A 19,926-nucleotide genomic window follows, 5' to 3' on the forward strand; every position below is an offset into this window, starting at 1 on the left:
ATTGCTCAGCTATGTTTTAGCTTCCAGTGCTACTGCACTACTCAAACTGCTTGTCAAGGCTATGCAGCCAAATCCAATTCTTGTCATACTTGGTTTATTACTAGCACTAACCATGAAACCTTGGATGGATCACCTAATTTTTGAGGCTATTTCTATTCTATAAATGCAGGGAAAAGAGCATCTTAAATAATCTGCAGGTCTGAATTCAGCTTTAAGGTTTTAAAACAGAAAAAATAACAATAAAATATTTCTTAAAATATGAAAATCTGGGAGAGCAGCATTTGTCTATGTTAAAATATTTTCCACACCCTGAGGTATAAGTGGCAAATAAATCATACTGTATACTGTGTACATGGGATCACTTTATATACATTTCATGGGGAAATGATCACCACAATCAAGATAAATGACACATCCATCCCCCACACAGTTACCCTTTTCTTGAGGGGGAGGGTAGTTGTCTTGAAATATTAAATGGAAAGAAAAGAAGGTTAACTTTTCCTTTGCTCATATGCAAGTTGTAGAGATGGCCACAAAGTACCTAGTTAGAAGTTTTATCTGTATTCTCCCTATATTCTTTGTATAAATTGTTATTTCTCTCCATGTGTTTTTGGATATTTTCCATTTTAATGATTAGAGGTCACTAAATCAGCCCTTTATTGGAATTTTTAGGTTTTCAACTGTTGTGTGGCCACTCTAGATATTTCAGAGTCAAATCTAACTACTTACCAATGAAGTTTCTGTAATTCCTTCTCATTCCATTCCTCATCCTGAATTAAACCAGGAAAACATTCAATGGGATGCCTGTTTGTCTCATCAGATCTGATCGCCTCAATAACTGGAAACTCATTCCTAATACCAGACTTCTGAAGATTTTCTTTAGCAGAACATCTAGCTTTCTTTTGTTTGATATAAAATTCACTTTCACTTTCTTCAGTTTCAGATTCAGAAATCACTGGGATTTTCCTTGTGGTGTTTCTTGTGCTTTTCCTCAGGTGAACCACTGTTTCTTCAGTATTTCTTGCTGTATTTTTCTTAGCAACTGCAGCTTTCCTTCTAATTCCCTTTTCTGTTTCACTCTCTTCACTAGACAAATCTGATGAGGACTGCTGCTTGTAAAATGACATAGACACATTTTTTATTTTCTTCGATTTTGGTAACAACCTTGCATTTTTCTTAAAGTCAGAGGTGACCATTTGTTCTTTTTTAGGACTAGATATTTTGATTTTCTGGTTGACAGTGAGTAAATCACATTCACTGCAGTCTTCCTTGTTTTTACTTTCATGGCCCTCACTAAACTCAAATGCATTTTTGAAGGTTTTTGTGGGCTTACTGATCAAACTGGTAGTTTCATTTAAGTCTGATTTACTTTCTTTTTGATGCTTTGGCACTGCAAAATCTGTAACTGCTTTAATGGTGCTATAAGAGAGATTATACTTCATGCATTTTTGTTCTATCACTTTTTTAGATTTAAGTGGTGTCATTAAAATATAAGCTTTCTTCGGATTAAGAGCCATACATTTTCTTTCTTCGTCCAAGAAAAACGGTTGCCTTAAGGTCAGAATGTCAATGGATACATTCGATTCTTCAGTTCTCTCTTTAATTTCATAAGACAAAACCAAAGATCAAAATCTCAAATTAGCTACAAACAAAGCACAGAATTTTTTTTTTCTAAAATAAAATATATATTTTTTTTCTCCATAAACTCCATTGTACACACTACTGCCATTATTAGTTTTTCAGAAGCACCGGTTGATTCAGATTACTGCCCCTTCAATTGTAAACATATTTTTTATACCAACTGGTCCTTGACTTCTTAAAGTCTACTTAGTGTACATATAAGCTCCTCTGTCTGGCCTTCAATGTAGTTCTAATCTCTCACTGTACTCAAATGTGAACCAAATTCTATGTCTACTACACCACGGTTTTCCTGATTCTCAACTTTTCACTAATATCATTCTACATGGAAAGTTTTCTTCACTCAAAAACCAAATCACTACCTGCTTCAATTCCATTCTATAACCCACCTAATCCACAAACTTTATCCTGATTCTCTCAATTGAATGAAAACTCTCCTTCAAATTTCCAGAATACTTTTAAATAATGCCATGTTTGACAATGTGCCTTGCATTATACTTAACAAATTTGTCTTTGAAGTAGACTGAAAAAAAAAAAATCCTTAATGGTATGAATTTTGTTTTTGCTTTTGGAATCTTTTTTTCTTTTTTTTTTTTTTTTCGCAGTTAGTACAGAGTCTTTCACACGTACAGTAAATGATAAATCAGTATTTGTTAAATCTTATTTAGGTGACATAAGAAAACCAGTAAGGTTGCAAAACCTTACTAGGTATGTAATATACGGAATGGAAGCTATCCTAATTAGGGGAATATGGAACTCGATAGGTATGGCCCTATTCTCATCCCCAGTGGTGGCCATGGAAAGACATTTCTGCTGATTCACCCAAACTCCATGAAGTATCATGGATAACAAGCAAACCAGAAATTGAGAATCTTTATTATACTGTGTCACTAAAGAAAGCAAATTAAAATGAGAGAAATTCTCTAATTTGAAACTTAAGAAACCAGAAGCCAAACTAATTTAATTTCTAATTGTAAATTATCCAATTACAATTATAAATATATACAAATTATAAATTGTCACAGCAACCATCCTAGTTAAATACTTCAATGACCTACACATGTTACGTACCACTTTACAAGATGAATGATAAAATTAAAGACTGATGAGTAATGTTGAATGCTGGGGAGAAAAGAAGCCACTAAATTATAATTCATGGAAAAGTGGTACTGATAAAAGGTAATCAAAGTTTCTATAAGATTTCTCAATGGAATTATCTATCTTTGTGAAGGAAGTGTTTTCTTTTAATTCCTCATATAAATCTGACTCAAATGTTTAACGGGAAATTTGAAAATTTCGAAATTTCTAATTTTGAACAAATCACTTTTAAAATATTTTTATTCATTTTATTAAATAATTTGAATGAAGATTCAAGCTATTCTGGATACTTTAATCTAAGTTACATGATCCTGATAGTCTAAACAGTATTGCCTTCCTCTCTACTTCTTTTAAACACTTATAAATGTTCTTCACTTTCACTACTTTCCACTTATAAGAAGAAATACAAAAAAATGCTACTAAGCTGATGGATTTAACTCAATATGAAATTTCAAACTTGCTAATGTGTCAAGAAAAGGTTCTTTAAATCTGTCATATAGGATTTCAATGAAATCATACTGGAAATCCACAGTCACACATAGCTAAACTATGGCATTAATTTCATAAGAAGATTCATAGCCTTTAAACATTCCAAAAAGCATATTTAAAATGATATACAATTCTGTTTTTAACAAAAAGATTAGGGAAGCCTGGCTGGCTCAGTTGGTAGAGCATGTGAGTCTTGATCTTGGGGTCGTGAGTTTAAGCCCATGTTGGACATACAGTTCAAATAATTAAATAGATAAATAAATAAATAATAAAAATTATTTAGTGCCAAGATTAAGGGAGGCAAACCTACAAGTAAATACGTATGGTATGTAATGTAATGGATTTTTTTACTAATGTAATGGATTTTACAGCAAATCATGCTGTATAGAAAAGCAAAACCCTATTGTACATCTGAAACTAGTAACACTATGTTAATTATGCTTTAAAGAAAAAAAAAGTAATTCTAAAAAAAAAAACCAACAAAACAATAAAAAATCCCCAGACATTTATAATGACTGTAATACTTAGTTTGCCATTTTTAGATTTGGAAATTTAAGACATCACATTTATTATATTAAAAACATTTCAAATAAGAGCTGTATGCTTATTATAAAACCAATAAAGATATATCACCTTGCTTCTGACTTTTAATTATCCTTTCATTTGTTCTTTCACAATTTTCAAGTTTCTTTGAAGACAACTTTTTGTATGCTTTCTTTCCAATTATTTCCTTCAAAACAAAAAGTTAGCTTTTTAACAACTATTATCTATAAACATGACCTCAAGCATTTTCACAGTATGTATCAAGCATACAAGTATCTAGGTACTTGCCGTTCTACAAATTTCATTAGTGGAGGTATTTAGAAACTCATTTGCCAGAGCCTGAGCTTTGGAAGAACCATGTGGGCATCCACTATCGTAGATTTCTTTTATAAATTTAATACATGTGATTTGTTAGGTGCAAACACACACACACACTTTAACCCTAACTCTAAGAGCTAACCTTTCTGTTATTACTGATTACAGTTTCCCAATGAGACACTGAGAAAATAAATATCAAGCAAGACATTGCCAAACTGATTGTTAAGCTGATACTTAACAAACAGATACTTAACAAACAAAATGATTTCTGATTTGGTCCCAAAACTTTTTAGTAGCATCACACCATCACTCTTCGTATCATAGGGTATAGTAAAAGTTTACCTGATTAGTTAAGTCATTTTCTCCTCCATTTTGACAAGTATTATGCATTTGGTCATCTGAGAGCCTTAATCGTGGTTTATTTTGGCAATTATCATGGCACACGTTTAATTCTGGGGCTGCTGGCAACCTCCTGCGCTTACCATTTTTCAGTTCTATGAGTACAAAGATGGAGATTTCAATAAATTATTATATATAAGCTGCCTTTCCATATTAAAGAATTCACTTTCGAAAATATTATCTAGCAAGGGCTGTAGGTTAATGTTCATACTTTTTTCCAGCAGGGAGGGTGCGATGGGATGTTAGTCAGATTATAGTTTTGGCAAAGAGTGAACACAAAAAAGTTCTGCCAGCTACCTTTATAGTAATGGACATTAAAAAAAAAAAAAAAAAAAAAGAAAAATACAGGCGCCTGGGGTGGGCTCAGTTGGTTGAGCATTCAACTCTTGATTTCAGCTTAGGTCATGATCTCATGGTTTGTGGGACCGAGACCTGTGTTGGGCTTTGTGCTGAGCGTGGAGCCTGCTTACGATTTTCTCTCTCCCTCACTCTGCCCCTCTCCCCAGTTCAGGCACATGTGCTCTCTCCTTCTCTTTAAAAAAAAAAAAAAAAAAAAAAAAAAAAGCTGAATGCTGACTATGAGCAGACTGCACTACAGTTTTTTAAGTATTAAAAAATAATTTCAAGGCAGTACAAGTCAAAAACTGAATACAATATAAACTATAAACAGATAAATATGGAGCTCATGTAAGAATTTGCCACTATATCAGCAGAAAAGAAGGGACATACCCAAATGACAACAATCAATGTCATAAGTGGTGCTGGCTCTTTGCAGAACATCTGTTTGGTTTTCTCTTGCATTATTTTTCGCTGATTTTTGTACGTCAGGGATAAATTTTCCAGTTTTCTGTTTTTGTCTGGCCTTTCTCTCTTTCTTTTCACAAGCCCTAAAACACAAGTGTAATATTTTTCCTTTAATTTTTATCTCAAAAAACTAAAACAAAAAAACTAAATTTAAATAAAGTCCCTCAGATAAAGTTTTATGCGCCCAGCAAAGATTACCTTTAATCTTACATTATTTAAGTCTTCATGATTCTACCCTTTCTCCCACAAAGAACTTAAGTATAAGGTCTTAAGTCAAAAGAATCAAATAAAACCCAAGTGCTTCCTACTCTATGCACTCTTACATCTCTACTTAAGCTAATCCTGTAAAAAAATTACAGGACAAATCCTGCCATTACCTATTTTTGGAAATAAATTTTATTTATTTCACCACATTCATCCACACCACCACATTCATTCAACTACTGTCTATGGCTGCTCTTCTGCTACAAAGGCAGAGTTGAACAGTTGCAATAGAGGCAGCATGCCCATAAAAACACTTCCTATCTGGCTCTTTACAGGAAAAAACTGTCCCCCCCATTCTAAGTTATTATATTGTACTATGATTAATTAACTTGTATCACAGTATCCCCTATGAGTTCCTTAAGGGCAAGAATTAATCAAATTTTCTTTGCTTTCCCTGTGCCAATACAGTGTGTGCTAAACAACTGATATTAACTTCTGAAGGAATGAATGAAAGAAAAAGGACCAAGAACTTCACACTCATGTTTAATAGGTACACCCTCTCAAAGGGTGGGTGAATGAGGATGCTTCCTGAAATGTCAACACTGTTATTTTCCTTTTACATTTATTTCATATGACAGAAATTCTAGTAAACTATTGCTTTCTAAAAATCCAAGATCAAGAGAACTACTTCAAAACTGTCATTTGCAGAAAAAAAAAAAAAAAAGAAAAGAAAACCAATTTACATTGGTTAGATGAAAAGATACGTTTGTAAAACCTCCAATTTTATACCCAAAATGGGCACATTTTATCAAATGCAAATTATACCTCAATAAAGTTAGTTTTTAAAAAGTTAAGGAGTACTTTACCTTAATTGTTCTAGAAAATTATCAATATGCTCTTTCCACTTTTCTGGAAAGCCAAACATAAACTTCCTTATGAGATAATTTGGATATCCTATTCAACAAAAAACAAACAAAAAATTACCTAAAAGCCAAAAATTTTAAAGACATGTAATTGGTTCACTAAGTCATTAAAAATATATACACTTATTGCTAACTGTGCGCCAGGCACAGCCACAAATACTAAGGATTCATCAGTCAACAAAATGAAACAAAAATCCCTGCCTTCATGGAACCTGCCTTTTCATGTCAAACAGAAAGCAAACCAATAAACATACATTTTTTTTTGTTAGATGGTCATCAATGCTATGGAGAAAAATTATGCAATGCACTTAATGGGTCAAGGAGTATTAGTGTATTTATGCTAAGGGAGGAAAGGGAAGCAGATTGCACTTTTAAAAGACAGAGAGGTTCTTACTGAAATAGCATCATCTGAGTAAAGCTCTGAAGGACATGAGGTAGTGAGTTTAATATGGGATTAACACACTGGAAGCAAAAGGGACAAAGCAAAAGGCTATGGTAAGTGTGTGCCTGGCCTGTCTGTAAAAATTAGTGCAGATGGAGCAGAGTGAAGAAAGGCTAGTACTAGGAGGCTCTTCAGAAGGGAATAGGAACAGTGGAGGAACATGAAAGATTATAAGGCCTTGTGGTTACTTCATGACCTAGTCTTTGACTTTGGGTGAAATGGGAAGCTATAAAAAGATTGTGAGCAGAGGAGCCACAGGAGTTGACTCACTTTAACAGGACTGTATTAGCTGCTATTTTGAGAAGTCTGTGGAAGTAAAAGTGAAGAAATAACGAGACCAGTTAGGATTTTGTAATCATTCAGACAAAAGATAAGGGAGATGTATATACCATAGAGGTCAGCAGAGGCCTGGGTTCTGGATATATTTTTGGAGATAATGCCAATAGGATGTACCTACTCACTAGATGTGGGTGTGAGAGAAACAGGATTCAAGATGTCTCCAAGGATTCTGGCTAGCCACTGGAAACAAAGAAAGGGGGAAGACCATTAAACAGATTTCAGGGAGATCAGGTTTTAGACACATGAGGTTTGAGATGCCTGTAGATATCCTAGTGGAGATGTCAAATGGGTAGATGGAAAATGAGTTGGGTGGCTTGAGGAGTATTTTTGGCAAGAGACATAAATTTGGCATTTGTCATCATATAGATGAAATTTAAAGCCTAAAAGAAATCAACACAGCACTGAGTGTGGAAAGAGCTTTAGTCTATCCTATTATTCAGAGGCAAAGAAGAAAGAGCAAAATAAGCAAATAAACTAAGAAGGAACAGGAAGTGAGGTGGCATGAAAATTGGAATATGGTGTTCCAGAAGGCAAATAAGGAATTAAAAGGGGGTAAGTGTGATTAAGTGCAGTAAACATATATTGGATTTAACAATGTGGGGGCCACTGGTAACTGTGATAAGGGCTGTTTGGTAAAGATTTGGGGTTTAAGGCATGATTAAAGAGAATTTTTTAAAAGTGGGAAAGAATTCAAGGAATTAGATATAACAAATCTTCTGAGTTGTTTTGCTGTAAATAAGAGCAAACAGTGGCTGAAATAAGTGGAGTTAAAAGAATTTTGTTTGTTTTTGTTTTGACAGGAGAAGGGAGAATTACTAGAGCGATATCCTTGAGTAAGAGAAAAAATGAGAAATAGAGTACAAATGGAGAGGCTGACAAAGACAGAACATGAACAGTTCATTCATAACAAAAACAGATACAGATGCAAGCAGGTCAGTTAGGTGATGGTGAAGTTCTCTTCTGATTGTTTCTATTGCTAAGGTGCTCCCCTCCCTGCCACCTCCCCTGTGTGTGGGAGAAAGGAGGTATTGAAGATTTGTAAAAATATGCAGTAGTCACTAAGGAGGATGGGAGAGTGAATGCATTAGGGAAATGTGGTAGGACACCAAATGGCACTAAGAGACCACAATTTTTGCTGGTAATCACCATCTTAAAGTAGAATGCTCAGGTGTGTTTTTCTTCAGCCACATTACCGTGTTCAAGGCATAGACAGAAAATTAGATTATACCAGGAATGGGGTTGTACTGGGCAGGTTCAATAAACTAGTTAAATTATAGCCTTACAATATCTCACATGAACTTTTTAAAATCACTAGACTGACTCAAACTGTCAACAAGGGTGATTAAATCAGGGAAAAATGACCAACACATATAATAGTTTTACATAATGTAGTCAATTCTGTTTTAAAACTTAGTTTTGATTGATTCATCATTTTAAAACACCTAATTAAGAGTAAAAACATATATATCAGTTAGAAATATGGTTAACTGCTTCACTGAAAGTAATTTATCAACTAATAATGTCAGTCATTACCTGCTTCTTTCATGGAAATCCGGTCTATCATCCCTTTTAATATATAAATGTTGCCTGATAAAGTCTTAAGTTTGTTGTGCTTAATCCGTTCTATAATTACGTTACTGTGCCAATATATGTTAGTGATGTCTCTAGGAGAAAATAGCATAGTTAAGGCCAAAATATTCACATTTTACCAATAATCACAATGTACATATATAAGTATACAAATTATAATAGAAAGTAATAAATTTGCACTCCAGCTACATTAGCAGTGTTATTCATCTAATTACAAAACATCTGAGGGCCAAACATTGCAGAACTCAACTGCCTTGCTAATGTGATCCTCAGAATATGTGCCAAACTGTACTGTGGCCAAACCAAACCACTAATATAAAATTTATCCTCATCAAGTAAGCAGGGGCCTTCTCTAAATAACTGATGCTGACAATGCCTGCAACTTCATCTTAACTGATGCCAACTTTCCAAAGAATGATTTTCCTGTCCCTCTCCTCAGAGCCTATACTGTTGTTAGATTTCATGCAGTTATATAGTTTGGATCCCTCTAATCTTGCGGGTTTTTTTTTTACCCTCACTACACAGCCAAGTGTTTTTACCTTCCTCTTTAAAAAGTACCAAAAAGAGGTTCCAGTTGGGAAAAAAACAAACTGCAGAATCAAATCACTAACCCATAAATCTACTCTTCTTATTTCCTTAAATGATGCTAAGAATATAAAACAGAAAGAACAAAACTTTAAGATGTATTAGATAGATGTTGAACATTCCCAATTCATCAGATAAACATACTAAATACAAGCATAATATGACAGTGAAGTTCCTTTCATTTGGTCAAATGGGGTTAAACTCCTACTATTTTAATACAGTGATCTTGTTCCTTTGTATTTTATTTAACTAACATTTAAATAGCACTCTAAAAGCACTGTTTTCAAGTCTCACAAATATTAATTTAATACTCAAAATAACGCAAGAATGGGTAATATTATTATCACCACTGCGCAGAGAAAGAGACTGAAACTGAAAAAGGATAAGTAACTTGTCCAGGTCATATAGCTTGGAAGATAACAGCAACAGGGATTCCAACAAAGGCAACATAGACTGTCTCTTTGATATTAAGAAAACGGGCACAACACAAGCAGAAATAGAGTGGGGAAGGTAGACTTTAAATAATCAACTTACAAACTTCTAGGTAAGTACCCTGACCAGTAATATCCTGTATTATTTTATTACAACCTTTTATTACAAATATTGTACCACTAAGAAATTGGTTTCGAAAAAAAGGAAATGGTGATAAGAGAGTAGCAGAATTAGGCAAAGCCCACTTACCTGATGATACTTTTGCTTTAGGGAGAACCAGAAAGTGCCAATGATTACCTAATATGTAGCTGTATGGCAAAGTTTTAAATAATTCTGATTCCTTTTCTGGATCAGTAATTTAAATCTGGTTGTCCCAATTTACATGTGAGAATCTGAACTGAAATGCATGTAGTAAATATTAGCTAACTATATATAATTAAGCAGAGAATACCAGTCCACTTATTAGAACCTCTGAAAAAAAAATGAAGCTCTGTGTATATAAATTTGAGCTGTTACTATTCTAAAAGTAACTTTACAGGCAAAACCAAGAAAGCTGTTCACAATCAACATGGTCAGGTACTGCATAGTCATTTTACTTTCCTGTCTTCAGTATGTAACCTTGTTAGAAAGTCTTTTGTTTTGTAGGAGGATGCTATTTTCCATCAATCTCCTTTAAGCTCTTATACATGAGTATCTTATTTTGTTATACATTTTATAAGAATATTGAAATGTTATACTTACGTCAATTTTCCTTCTACACATATAGCAGTATTATTATTGATGACTTTAATCATCCATTCCTGTAGTTGGACCACCTAATCAGCATAAAATGAAGTATATATTCCCTGTATTACTTGTAGTATAAATATTACAAAATCAATTTACATTAAATTAAAAGAAAAACTCATATAAGTAATGCAAATGATTCCTTACTGCTCATCTATATAAGAATCACATTCTATTTCAAATAGTAATAAGGCATGGGGTGCCTGGGTGGCTAAGTCGGTTAAGTGTCCAACCACAGCCTGGGTCATGATCTCACAGTTCGTGAGTTCGAGCCCCGCATCAGGCTCTGTGCTGACAGCTCAGAGCTTGGAGCCTGCTTCGGATTCTGTATCTCCCTCTCTCTGCCCTTCCCCTGCTCACATTCTCTGTCTCCCTCTCAAAAATAAATAAATATTAAAAAAAATTTTTTTAATAGTAATGAGGTAAAAACTCTTATATATAATGAAACAGAAAAGAGGGAGAATGAATGGGGGTTATACTGCATAATTTGCTCTCCAATCCAAAATCAATTATACTTCAAATATTATGTCAAATATCTCCAATACTGGAGAAAAAAAATTACCTAAAATTCTAAGGTATCCATTAAAGACAAAAGACCTAACTTAGAAAAAAGAATCAGTTATATAGTATACACTGCACCATCACTCTTATCCCCTAAAAAATACAGCATTTTGTTTTTGCAAGGTTGATTTTGAGTTGCATTCAGTTTTTTCTAAACTATGAAGGTGATTGCTAATAATCTGTATTTAACAGCAATCTATCCCAAAGCAAACATCTAAACAGCTCAGAAAATTCTTTATTTTAGAACAAAATACAATTGTTGAGGAAAATTTCTGTGAATGTCTGTATTAAGGAATTGCTTTTATTGACTAACAATTTAACACTGAACTATTTCTGATGAGAAATTCAGCAAAAGTCATAAAATAATTTGAGTAGCCATTTACTTTACATATAAAAAATTACAAATTTATAAAGATAAATTCTTCAGTGGTAGTTTTATACTAAGCCAGAAAAATGTGCTAAAATGGAAGGTGCTCTTAATTATTGCACTTCTCAATTATCTTCATTTTAATTTTTATTTTTTTTCCTCAGTTATGTTCATTTTTAAAGTTACAGGTAGAACTTGGGGAACAGGCAATGAAATTCCTTTTTTCTTTTTAACACTTCCACATCTGGAACTACCTAAGATAGATCAAAGAACAGACAAATGTAGATGATATTAAAAATAAAAACCACTAGGCAGTGCTCCAACCACCTTAGATTCAATGACTCATGTTAACCTTGTAACACTAGGAGGCAGGTAATATTATCCTCATTTTATACAGAAAAACTACAAAGTCTAGTTAAATACCTTGTCCATGTCACATGCAGCTAGTGAGGGGCACGGTGGGGTTACAAATTTGGGAATTCTGGCTCTAGTATCTTGTACCATCCTGCTTACATAAAATATCAAAATGTTTATTCATAGTCATTCAGCAGATATTTCTTGAGCTCTACTATGTGCCAGGCACTGTTTTAGGCAGTGGGTTTTGGCAAGAAACAAAATAAAACGGCTGCCCTATTAGAGCAAATGTGTAATGTGTGTGTGCATGCATGTATAAGCACAGGGGTTGGGAGAGGATGTGTGGAAGCAAGTCGACTGGTGGTGGTTATATCCAAACAAATGGACAAATAATGTCTGCCAGTGATAATGATCAAAAATAAGTACAAGGGGAGAAGTAGGGGGATCCATACTTCTCATGTCTCTCAAAGAAAGAAGTGCAGAAGCCAGAGGACTTTGAACCCCAGAGCCTGGGAGGAAAAGAAACTGAATCTACCAGGAAGAAAATAGGAAAACTGGAGAAAAGATAGGTGGGTGATTGTGAACTGGGGGAGATAAAAAGGGCTGTGTGGGCACGGAGGTGAGAGACCCCCTTCTGCAGAAAAACAAAGGAAACAGAAAAAGCGGCTAGGGAAGTGCAGGACCGTATCTGGACAGGAGAAAGACCTCAGACTGAGACTGAGAGGGATCCTATCTCTAACTGAGGGGCTTTCTTTGCACTGGGGTCGGCTACCTGTTCACGCACCTGGGTAGGTCAGGGGAGAAGTCTGCAGTTGGAGAAAGTGATTCCCTCCCTGGGGGGCTGCGCGATAGTACAAAGCCTGCCTGCGTCTGCCATCCCCGGGCTCAGTGGCTGGGCTGAGGACACAGGCCGCAGGAGAAGGAGGCCCCCTCCCTGGAGTGGTGTGGGAAAAGACAAAGCCTGCCTGTGTCTGCCACCCCGGGGGGCTCCCCAGCAAGGTAGGTCGGCTGGCTGCGCAGTCTACAATAGGAGAAAGTGGCCCCCTCCCTGGAGTGCTGTGGGAAAAGACAAAGCCTGCCTGTGTCCGCCTGCGATCGCCACCCCTGGCGGCAAGGACTGCGGTGCAGTCTGCAGTAGGAGAAGGCAGTCCTCCCTGAAGTGCGGAGGCACAGACATATCCAGCCGGGACCACATATCGGGCTGCATTGAGAGAAGTTTCCCCAGTGCCAGAGTGCACGGAACGGGACTTTGAGTCCTAGCCAAGCACAGGGTCAGGGGAGTTGGCAGAGAGAGAAGGACTGCCCCGTCTGCAACCATTGGAACAGTGAGGATGACTCAAACTGAGTCCACCGGGTCCAGCTCTGTGGAGAAGAGACTAGGGAATCACCATCTCCCCGCTGCCGCCACCACAACCACCACCAAGGCAGGGCCTCAGGGATCACTCAAGGGGCCCACAGTGGAGGTGGGTCCAGACTACACCAAACCATGCCCCTTCGCACTGGGTAACTAACTGCCTATCTACTGGAGAGGGACAGACCCTGCGGACAGCTCCTCCAAACAAGTGCAGCAGCATTGCCTGGGTTAACTCTAGGTCAATTCTGGATATATAGATATATTCTACCCACACCATTTCTCCTCCTTATCTCTTCCTTTCCCTAGGCTGGTTACTCTGGTTATTGGTCTAAACAGACATATTCAATCCATTGTCTTGATACATGTTCTACACCTCCTTCTTAACACTCCCTTCTCTCTCTCTGAAATAATCAAGCCATATAGTTTGTCTAGGTAACTTTATCTTTGTTTCATTTTCTCTGCCTCCTTTATTTTCCTCTCTCTCTCTCTGGTTTAAGCCTTTTAGTCTCTCTGCCTCGTCAATGTTTATTTTTTCTCCCCCGCCTCCTGTCATTTCTCTCTTTGTATGTGCTCCTCCATCAGGACCGCCTCCACCCTCTTCATTACTTGTAGTCGGTATTTTGGGGTTTCTTGTTTTTAGTCTTTAGATTTTTGTTTCTGTTTATTTGTTTGTGTTATTTGTTTGTGTGTTTGCATGTTTTTGTCTCCTGTTTGTCTATCTGCTCTCCTTTACAGGGCTAATCCAAAGAACAAATCAAAGCACACCTGGTGGGGGGTCCAAAATATCACTAAGAGTAGGGTAATAAAATAACCAAAGTCACAACAACAGAGAGCAAGTAACAATCTTTGAAAAAACACCTCCTGAAGGGGCAGGCCGTGGACAGTGTATGACCCTCCTTTAATATAGCAGTGCTCGCAGGTGCAGAGCATACAACAAGCTTTTAAAACACATAAGGGACAGAAAACTAGCCAAAATGATGAAACGGAAGAATTCTCCTCAAAAGAAATTCCAGTAAGTAGCAACAGCTAATGAACTAATCAAACCAATTTAAGTGATATAAGTGAACAAGAATTTAGAATAATAGTCATAAAATTAATTGCTGGGCTTGAAAAAAGCACAGAGGACAGCAGAGAATCTACTGCTACAGAGATCAAGGGACTCAAAAACAGTCGTGATGAATTAAAAAATGCTATAAATGAAGTGCAAAATAAAACTGAGGTGGCCACAGTGTGGACTGAAGAGGCAGAGGGGAGAATAGGTGAATGAGAAGATAAAATTATGGAACAAGAGGAAGCTGAGAAAAAGATTAAAAAATCCAGGAATACGAGGGGAGGATTAGAGAACTAAGGGATGCAATCAAATGGAAGAAGATCTGTATCACAGGAATTCCAGAAGATGAAAAGAGAAAGAAAAGGGCTGAAGATGTACTTGAACAATTCATAGCTGAGAACTTCCCCAATCTGGGGAGGGAAACAGGCAGTGAAATCCAAGATGCACAGAGTACTTCCTTCAGATGAAACTTGAATCGATCTGCTGCATGACATATCATAGTGAAAGTGGCAAAATACAAGAATAAGGAGAGAATTCTGAAAGCAGCTAGGGATAAACAGGCCTTAAAATACTAAGGGTAGTAGCAGACTTATTTACTGAAACTTGGCAGGCCAGAAAGGAATGCCAGAAAGTCTTCAATGTGATGAACAGGAAAAATGTGTAGCCAAGAATCCTTTATCCAGCAAGCCTGTAATTCAGAATAGGAGAGATAAAGGTTTTCCCAAACAAACAAAAACTGAAGGAATTCATCACCACTAAACCAGCCCTACAAGAGATCCTAAGGGGAACTCTGCGAGTGAAATGTTGCAAGGACCACAAAGTACCAGAGACATCACTACAAGCATGAAACCTACAGACATCACAATGACTCTAAACCCATATCTGTCCATAATAACACTGAATGTAAATGGACTAAATACTCCAACCAAAAGACAGAGGGTATCAGAATGGATAAAAAAACAAGACCCATCTCTCTGCTGTTTACAAGAGACTCGTTTTAGACCTGAGGACACCTTCAGATTGAAAGTGAGGGGATGGAGAACTGTCATGCTACTGGAAGTCAAAAGAAAGCTGGAGTAGCCATATTTACATCAAACAAACTCGATTAAATTAAAGGCTGTAACAAGAGATGAAGGAGGGCATTATATAATAATTACAGGGTCTATCCATCAGGAAAAGCTAACAATTATAAATGTCTATGCACCGAATTCGGCAACACCCAAAAATATAAAACAATTAATCACAAACATGAGCAATCTTACTGATAAGAATGTGGTAACTACAGGGGACGTTAATACTCTACTTACAACAATGGACAGATCATCTAGACAGAGAATCAATAAAGAAACAAGAACCCTGAATGATACATTGGACCGGATAGACTTGATAGATATATTTAGAACTCTGCATTCCAAGCAACAGAATATACTTTCTTCTCGAGTGCACAAGGAAATTCTCTAAGATAGATCACATACTGGGCCACAAAACAGCCTTTAATAAGTATAAAATAACTGAGATCATACCATGCACACTTTCAGATCACAATGCTATGAAGTTTGAAATCAACCACAGGAAAAGTCTGGAAAACCTCCAAAAGCATGGAGGTTAAAGAACATCCTACTAAAGAATGAATGGGTCAACCAGGCAATTAGAGAAGAAATTAAAAAATATATGGAAACAAAACGAAAATACAACAATTCAAACGCTTTGGGATGCAGCGAAGGCAGTCCTGAGAGGAAAATACATTGCAATCCAGGCCTATCTCAAGATACAAGAAAAATCCCAAATACAAAATCGAATAGCACACCTAAAGAAACTAGAAGCAGAACAGCAAAGACACCTCAAACCCAGCAGAAAAAGAGAAATAATAAAGATCAGAGCAGAAATAAACAATACAGAATCCAAAAAAACAGTAGATCAGATCAATGAAACCAAGAGTTGGTTTTTTGAAAAAATAAACAAAATTGATAAACCTCTAGCCAGCCTTCTCAAAAAGAAGAGAGAGGACCCAAATAGATAAAATCACAAATGAAAATGAAATTATTACAATCAATCCCTGAGAAATTTTCAGGGAATACTATGAAAAATTATATGCCAACAAACTGGACAACCTGGAAGAAACGGACAAATTCCTAAGCACCCACACAGTTCCAAAACTCAAATGGGAAGAAATAGAAAATTTGAACAGGCCCATAAGTAGGGAAGATATTGAATCAGTTATCAAAAATCTCCCAAATGGGGCACCTGGATGGGGCTCAGTCAGTTGAGCGTCTGACTTTGGCTCAGGTCATGATCTCACGGTCTGTGAGTTCGAGCCCCATGTCAGGCTCTGTGCTGACACCTCAAAGCCTGGAGCTTGCTTTGGATTTTGTGTATCCCTCTCTCTCTGCCCCTCCCCCGCTCATGCTCTGTCTCTCTCTCTGTCAAAAATAAATAAACATTAAAAAATAAAAATAAAAATCTCCCAACAAATAAAACTCCAGGACCAGATGGCTTCCCTGGGGAATTCTACCAGACATTTAAGCAGAGATAATACCTATCCTTCTCAAGCTGTTCCAAAAAATAGAAAGGGAAGGAAAACTTCCAGACTTATTCTATGAAGCCACCATTACTTTGATTTCCAAACCAGAGAGACCCAGCAAAAAACGAGAACTACAGGCCAACATCCCTGATGAATATGGATGCAAAAATTCTCAACAAGAAATAGCAAATCGAATTCAACAGCATATAAAAAGAATTATTCACCATGATCTAGTGGGATTCATTCCTGGGTTGCAGGGCTGGTTCAGTATTTGCAAATCAATCAATGTGATACATCATATTAATAAAAGATAAGAACCATATGATCCTGTCACTAGATGTAGAAAAAGCATTCGACAAAATACAGCATCCTTTCTTAATAAAAGCCCTCCAGAAAGTTGGGATACAAGGAACATACTTAAACATCATAAAAGTCACTTATGAAAAGCCCACAGTTAGTATCATCCTCAATGCGGAAAATCTGAGAGCTTTCCGCCTGAGATCAGCAACACAACAGGGATGTCCACTCTCACCACTGTCGTTTAACATAGAATTGGAAGTCATAGCATCAGCAATCAGACAACAAAAGGAAATCAAAGGCATCAAAATTGGCAAAGATGAAGTCAAACTTTCACTTTTCACAGACGACATGATACTCTACATGGAAAACCTCACAGACTCCAAAAGTCTGCTGGAACTGATACATGAATTCAGCAAAGTCACAGGGTACAAAATCAATGTACAGAAATTGGTTGCATTTTTATACACCAATAATGAAGCAACAGAAAGAGAAATAAAGAAACTGATCCCATTCACAGTTGCACCCAGAACCACCTAACCAAAGAGGTAAAAGATCTGTATGCTGAAAACTATAGGAAGCTTATGAAGGAAATTGAAGAAGATACAAAGAAATGGAAAAACATTCCATGCTCATGGATTTGAAGAATAAATATTGTTAAAACGTCAATACTACCCAAAACAATCTACACATTCAAGGCAATTCCAATCAAAACTGCACTGGCATTCTTCTCAAAACTAGAACAAACAATTCTAAAATTTGTATGGAACCACAAAAGACCCCGAATAGCCAAGGTAATACTGAAGAAGAAAACCAAAGTGGGAGGCATCACAATCCCAGACTTTTAGCCTCTACTACAAAGCTGTAATCATCAAGACAGCATGGTATAGGCACAAAAACAGACACATAGACCAATGGACTAGAAAAGAGACTCCAGAATTGGACCCACAAAAGTATGGCCAACTAATCTTTGACAAAGCAGGAAAGAATATCCAATGGACAAAAGACAGTCTCTTTAACAAATGGTGCTGAGAGAACTGGACAGCAACATGCAGGAGAATAAAACTAGACCACTTTCTTACACCATTCACAAAAATAAACTCAAAATGGATGAAGGACCTGAATGTGAGACAGGAAACCATCAAACCCTAGAGGAGAAAGCAGGAAAAAACTTCTCTGACCTCAGCCACAGCAATTTCTTACTCGACACATCTCCAAAGGCAAGGGAATTAAAAGCAAACATGAACTATTGGGACTTCATCAAGATAAAAAGCTTCTGCAATGCAAAGGAAACAATCAACAAAACTAAAAGGCAACTGACAGAATGGGAAAAGATATTTGCAAATGGCATATCGGAAAAAAGGGCTAGTATCCAAAATCTATAAAGAACTCACCAAACTCCACACCCGAAAAACAAATAATCTAGTGAAGAAATGGGCAGAAGACAAGACTAGACATTTTTCTAAAGAAGACATCCAGACGGCCAACAGGCACATGCAAAGATGCTCAATGTTATTCCTCATCAGGGAAATACAAATCAAAACCACACTGAGATACCACCTCGTTCCTGTCAGAGTGACTAAAATGAACAAATCAGGAGACTACTGATGCTGGAGAGGAGGTGGGGAAATGGGAACCTTCTTGCAGTGTTGGTGGGAATGCAAACTAATGCAGCCGCTCTGGAAGACAGTGTGGAAGTTCCTAAAAAAATTAAAAATAGATCTACCCTATGACCAGCAATAGCACTGCTAGGAATTTACCCAAGGGATACAGGAGTGGTAATGCGCAGGGGCACTTGTACTGCAATGTTTATAGCAGCACTTTCAACGGTAGCCAAATTATGGAAAGAGCCTAAATGTCCATCAACTGATGAATGGATAAAGAAATTGTGGTTTATGTATACAATGGAATACTACTTGGCAATGACAAAGAATAAAATCTGGCCATTTGTAGCAACGGGGATGGAACTGGAGAGTATTATGGTAAGTGAAGTAAGTCAGGCAGAGAAAGAAAGGTATCGTATGTTTTCACTCCTACGTGGATCCTGAGAAACTTAACAGAAGTCCATGGGGGAGGTGAAGGGGGGGAAACGTTACAGAGAGGGAAGGAGGCAAACCATAATAGACTCTTACATACTGAGAACAAAATGAGGGTTGATGGGAGGTGGGGGAGAGGGGAAATGGGTGATGGGCATTGAGTAGGGCACCTGTTGGGATGAGCGCTGGATGTTGTATGGAAACCAATTTCACAATAAATTATATTTAATATAAAAAATAAAAATAAAAATTCTCCCTGTTCGTGTTCAAAATAAAAAAATAGTAAGTATAAGGAATACTTACTTAGTCATGGAAGGTCTTGGAACAGAGAAATGAATAAAGTGAGGAATAAGCCATATGGGTATCTCCAAGTAGAGTCTTCCAGGCAAAGGGAACAGGTACAAAGGCCCTGAGCAGATAGCACAGAGGGCAAAGTAGCTTGAAAGGAGTAATCAAGAGAGCATGGGGTAGGCATGTCCAGGACAGAATTATGTAGAGTCTTGTAAACTATGGTAAAGGCTTAGGGTTTTCTCTTGAAGACAGAAAATTTAGAGGATTTGGAGCAGAGTAATGAGATGATTTATTATTTTAAGGGGCTACTAGGTAGAAATTGGACTATATAAAAATTCTGGCTTCTTTCTGGAGAGGGAGGCAACAGAGGAAGCAGGGAGACCATTAGTATATATATATAATGCAAGAAATTAAGTGCTCTGGACCACTAAGTAGTGATTGAATAGTGAGAAGTGGCCAAATTCAGGACAGCAGAATCAACAGGATTTCCTCAAGGTTTGGATG

The 19,926-nt window shown here is 36.7% G+C and overlaps 1 protein-coding gene across 2 annotated transcripts in view; it reads right to left on the minus strand.

Annotated features, from left to right (window-relative positions):
• The window catches only part of MIS18BP1 (MIS18 binding protein 1), a 58,504-nt gene that overhangs the window by 20,021 nt on the left and 18,557 nt on the right, over window positions 1–19,926 (minus strand). For both annotated transcript variants that reach the window (XM_030319021.1, XM_030319022.1), the window contains 7 exons: window positions 10,546–10,619; window positions 8,731–8,861; window positions 6,360–6,447; window positions 5,215–5,372; window positions 4,429–4,580; window positions 3,859–3,955; window positions 730–1,597 (listed from right to left, as the gene is read on the minus strand). In XM_030319021.1, the coding sequence (XP_030174881.1) occupies window positions 730–1,597; window positions 3,859–3,955; window positions 4,429–4,580; window positions 5,215–5,372; window positions 6,360–6,447; window positions 8,731–8,861; window positions 10,546–10,619 (1,568 nt within the window). The remainder of the gene's footprint in view (window positions 1–729; window positions 1,598–3,858; window positions 3,956–4,428; window positions 4,581–5,214; window positions 5,373–6,359; window positions 6,448–8,730; window positions 8,862–10,545; window positions 10,620–19,926) is intronic.

This window comes from Lynx canadensis, chromosome B3 (assembly GCF_007474595.2).
Source record: "Lynx canadensis isolate LIC74 chromosome B3, mLynCan4.pri.v2, whole genome shotgun sequence".
NCBI classification, from domain to species: domain Eukaryota; kingdom Metazoa; phylum Chordata; class Mammalia; order Carnivora; family Felidae; genus Lynx; species Lynx canadensis.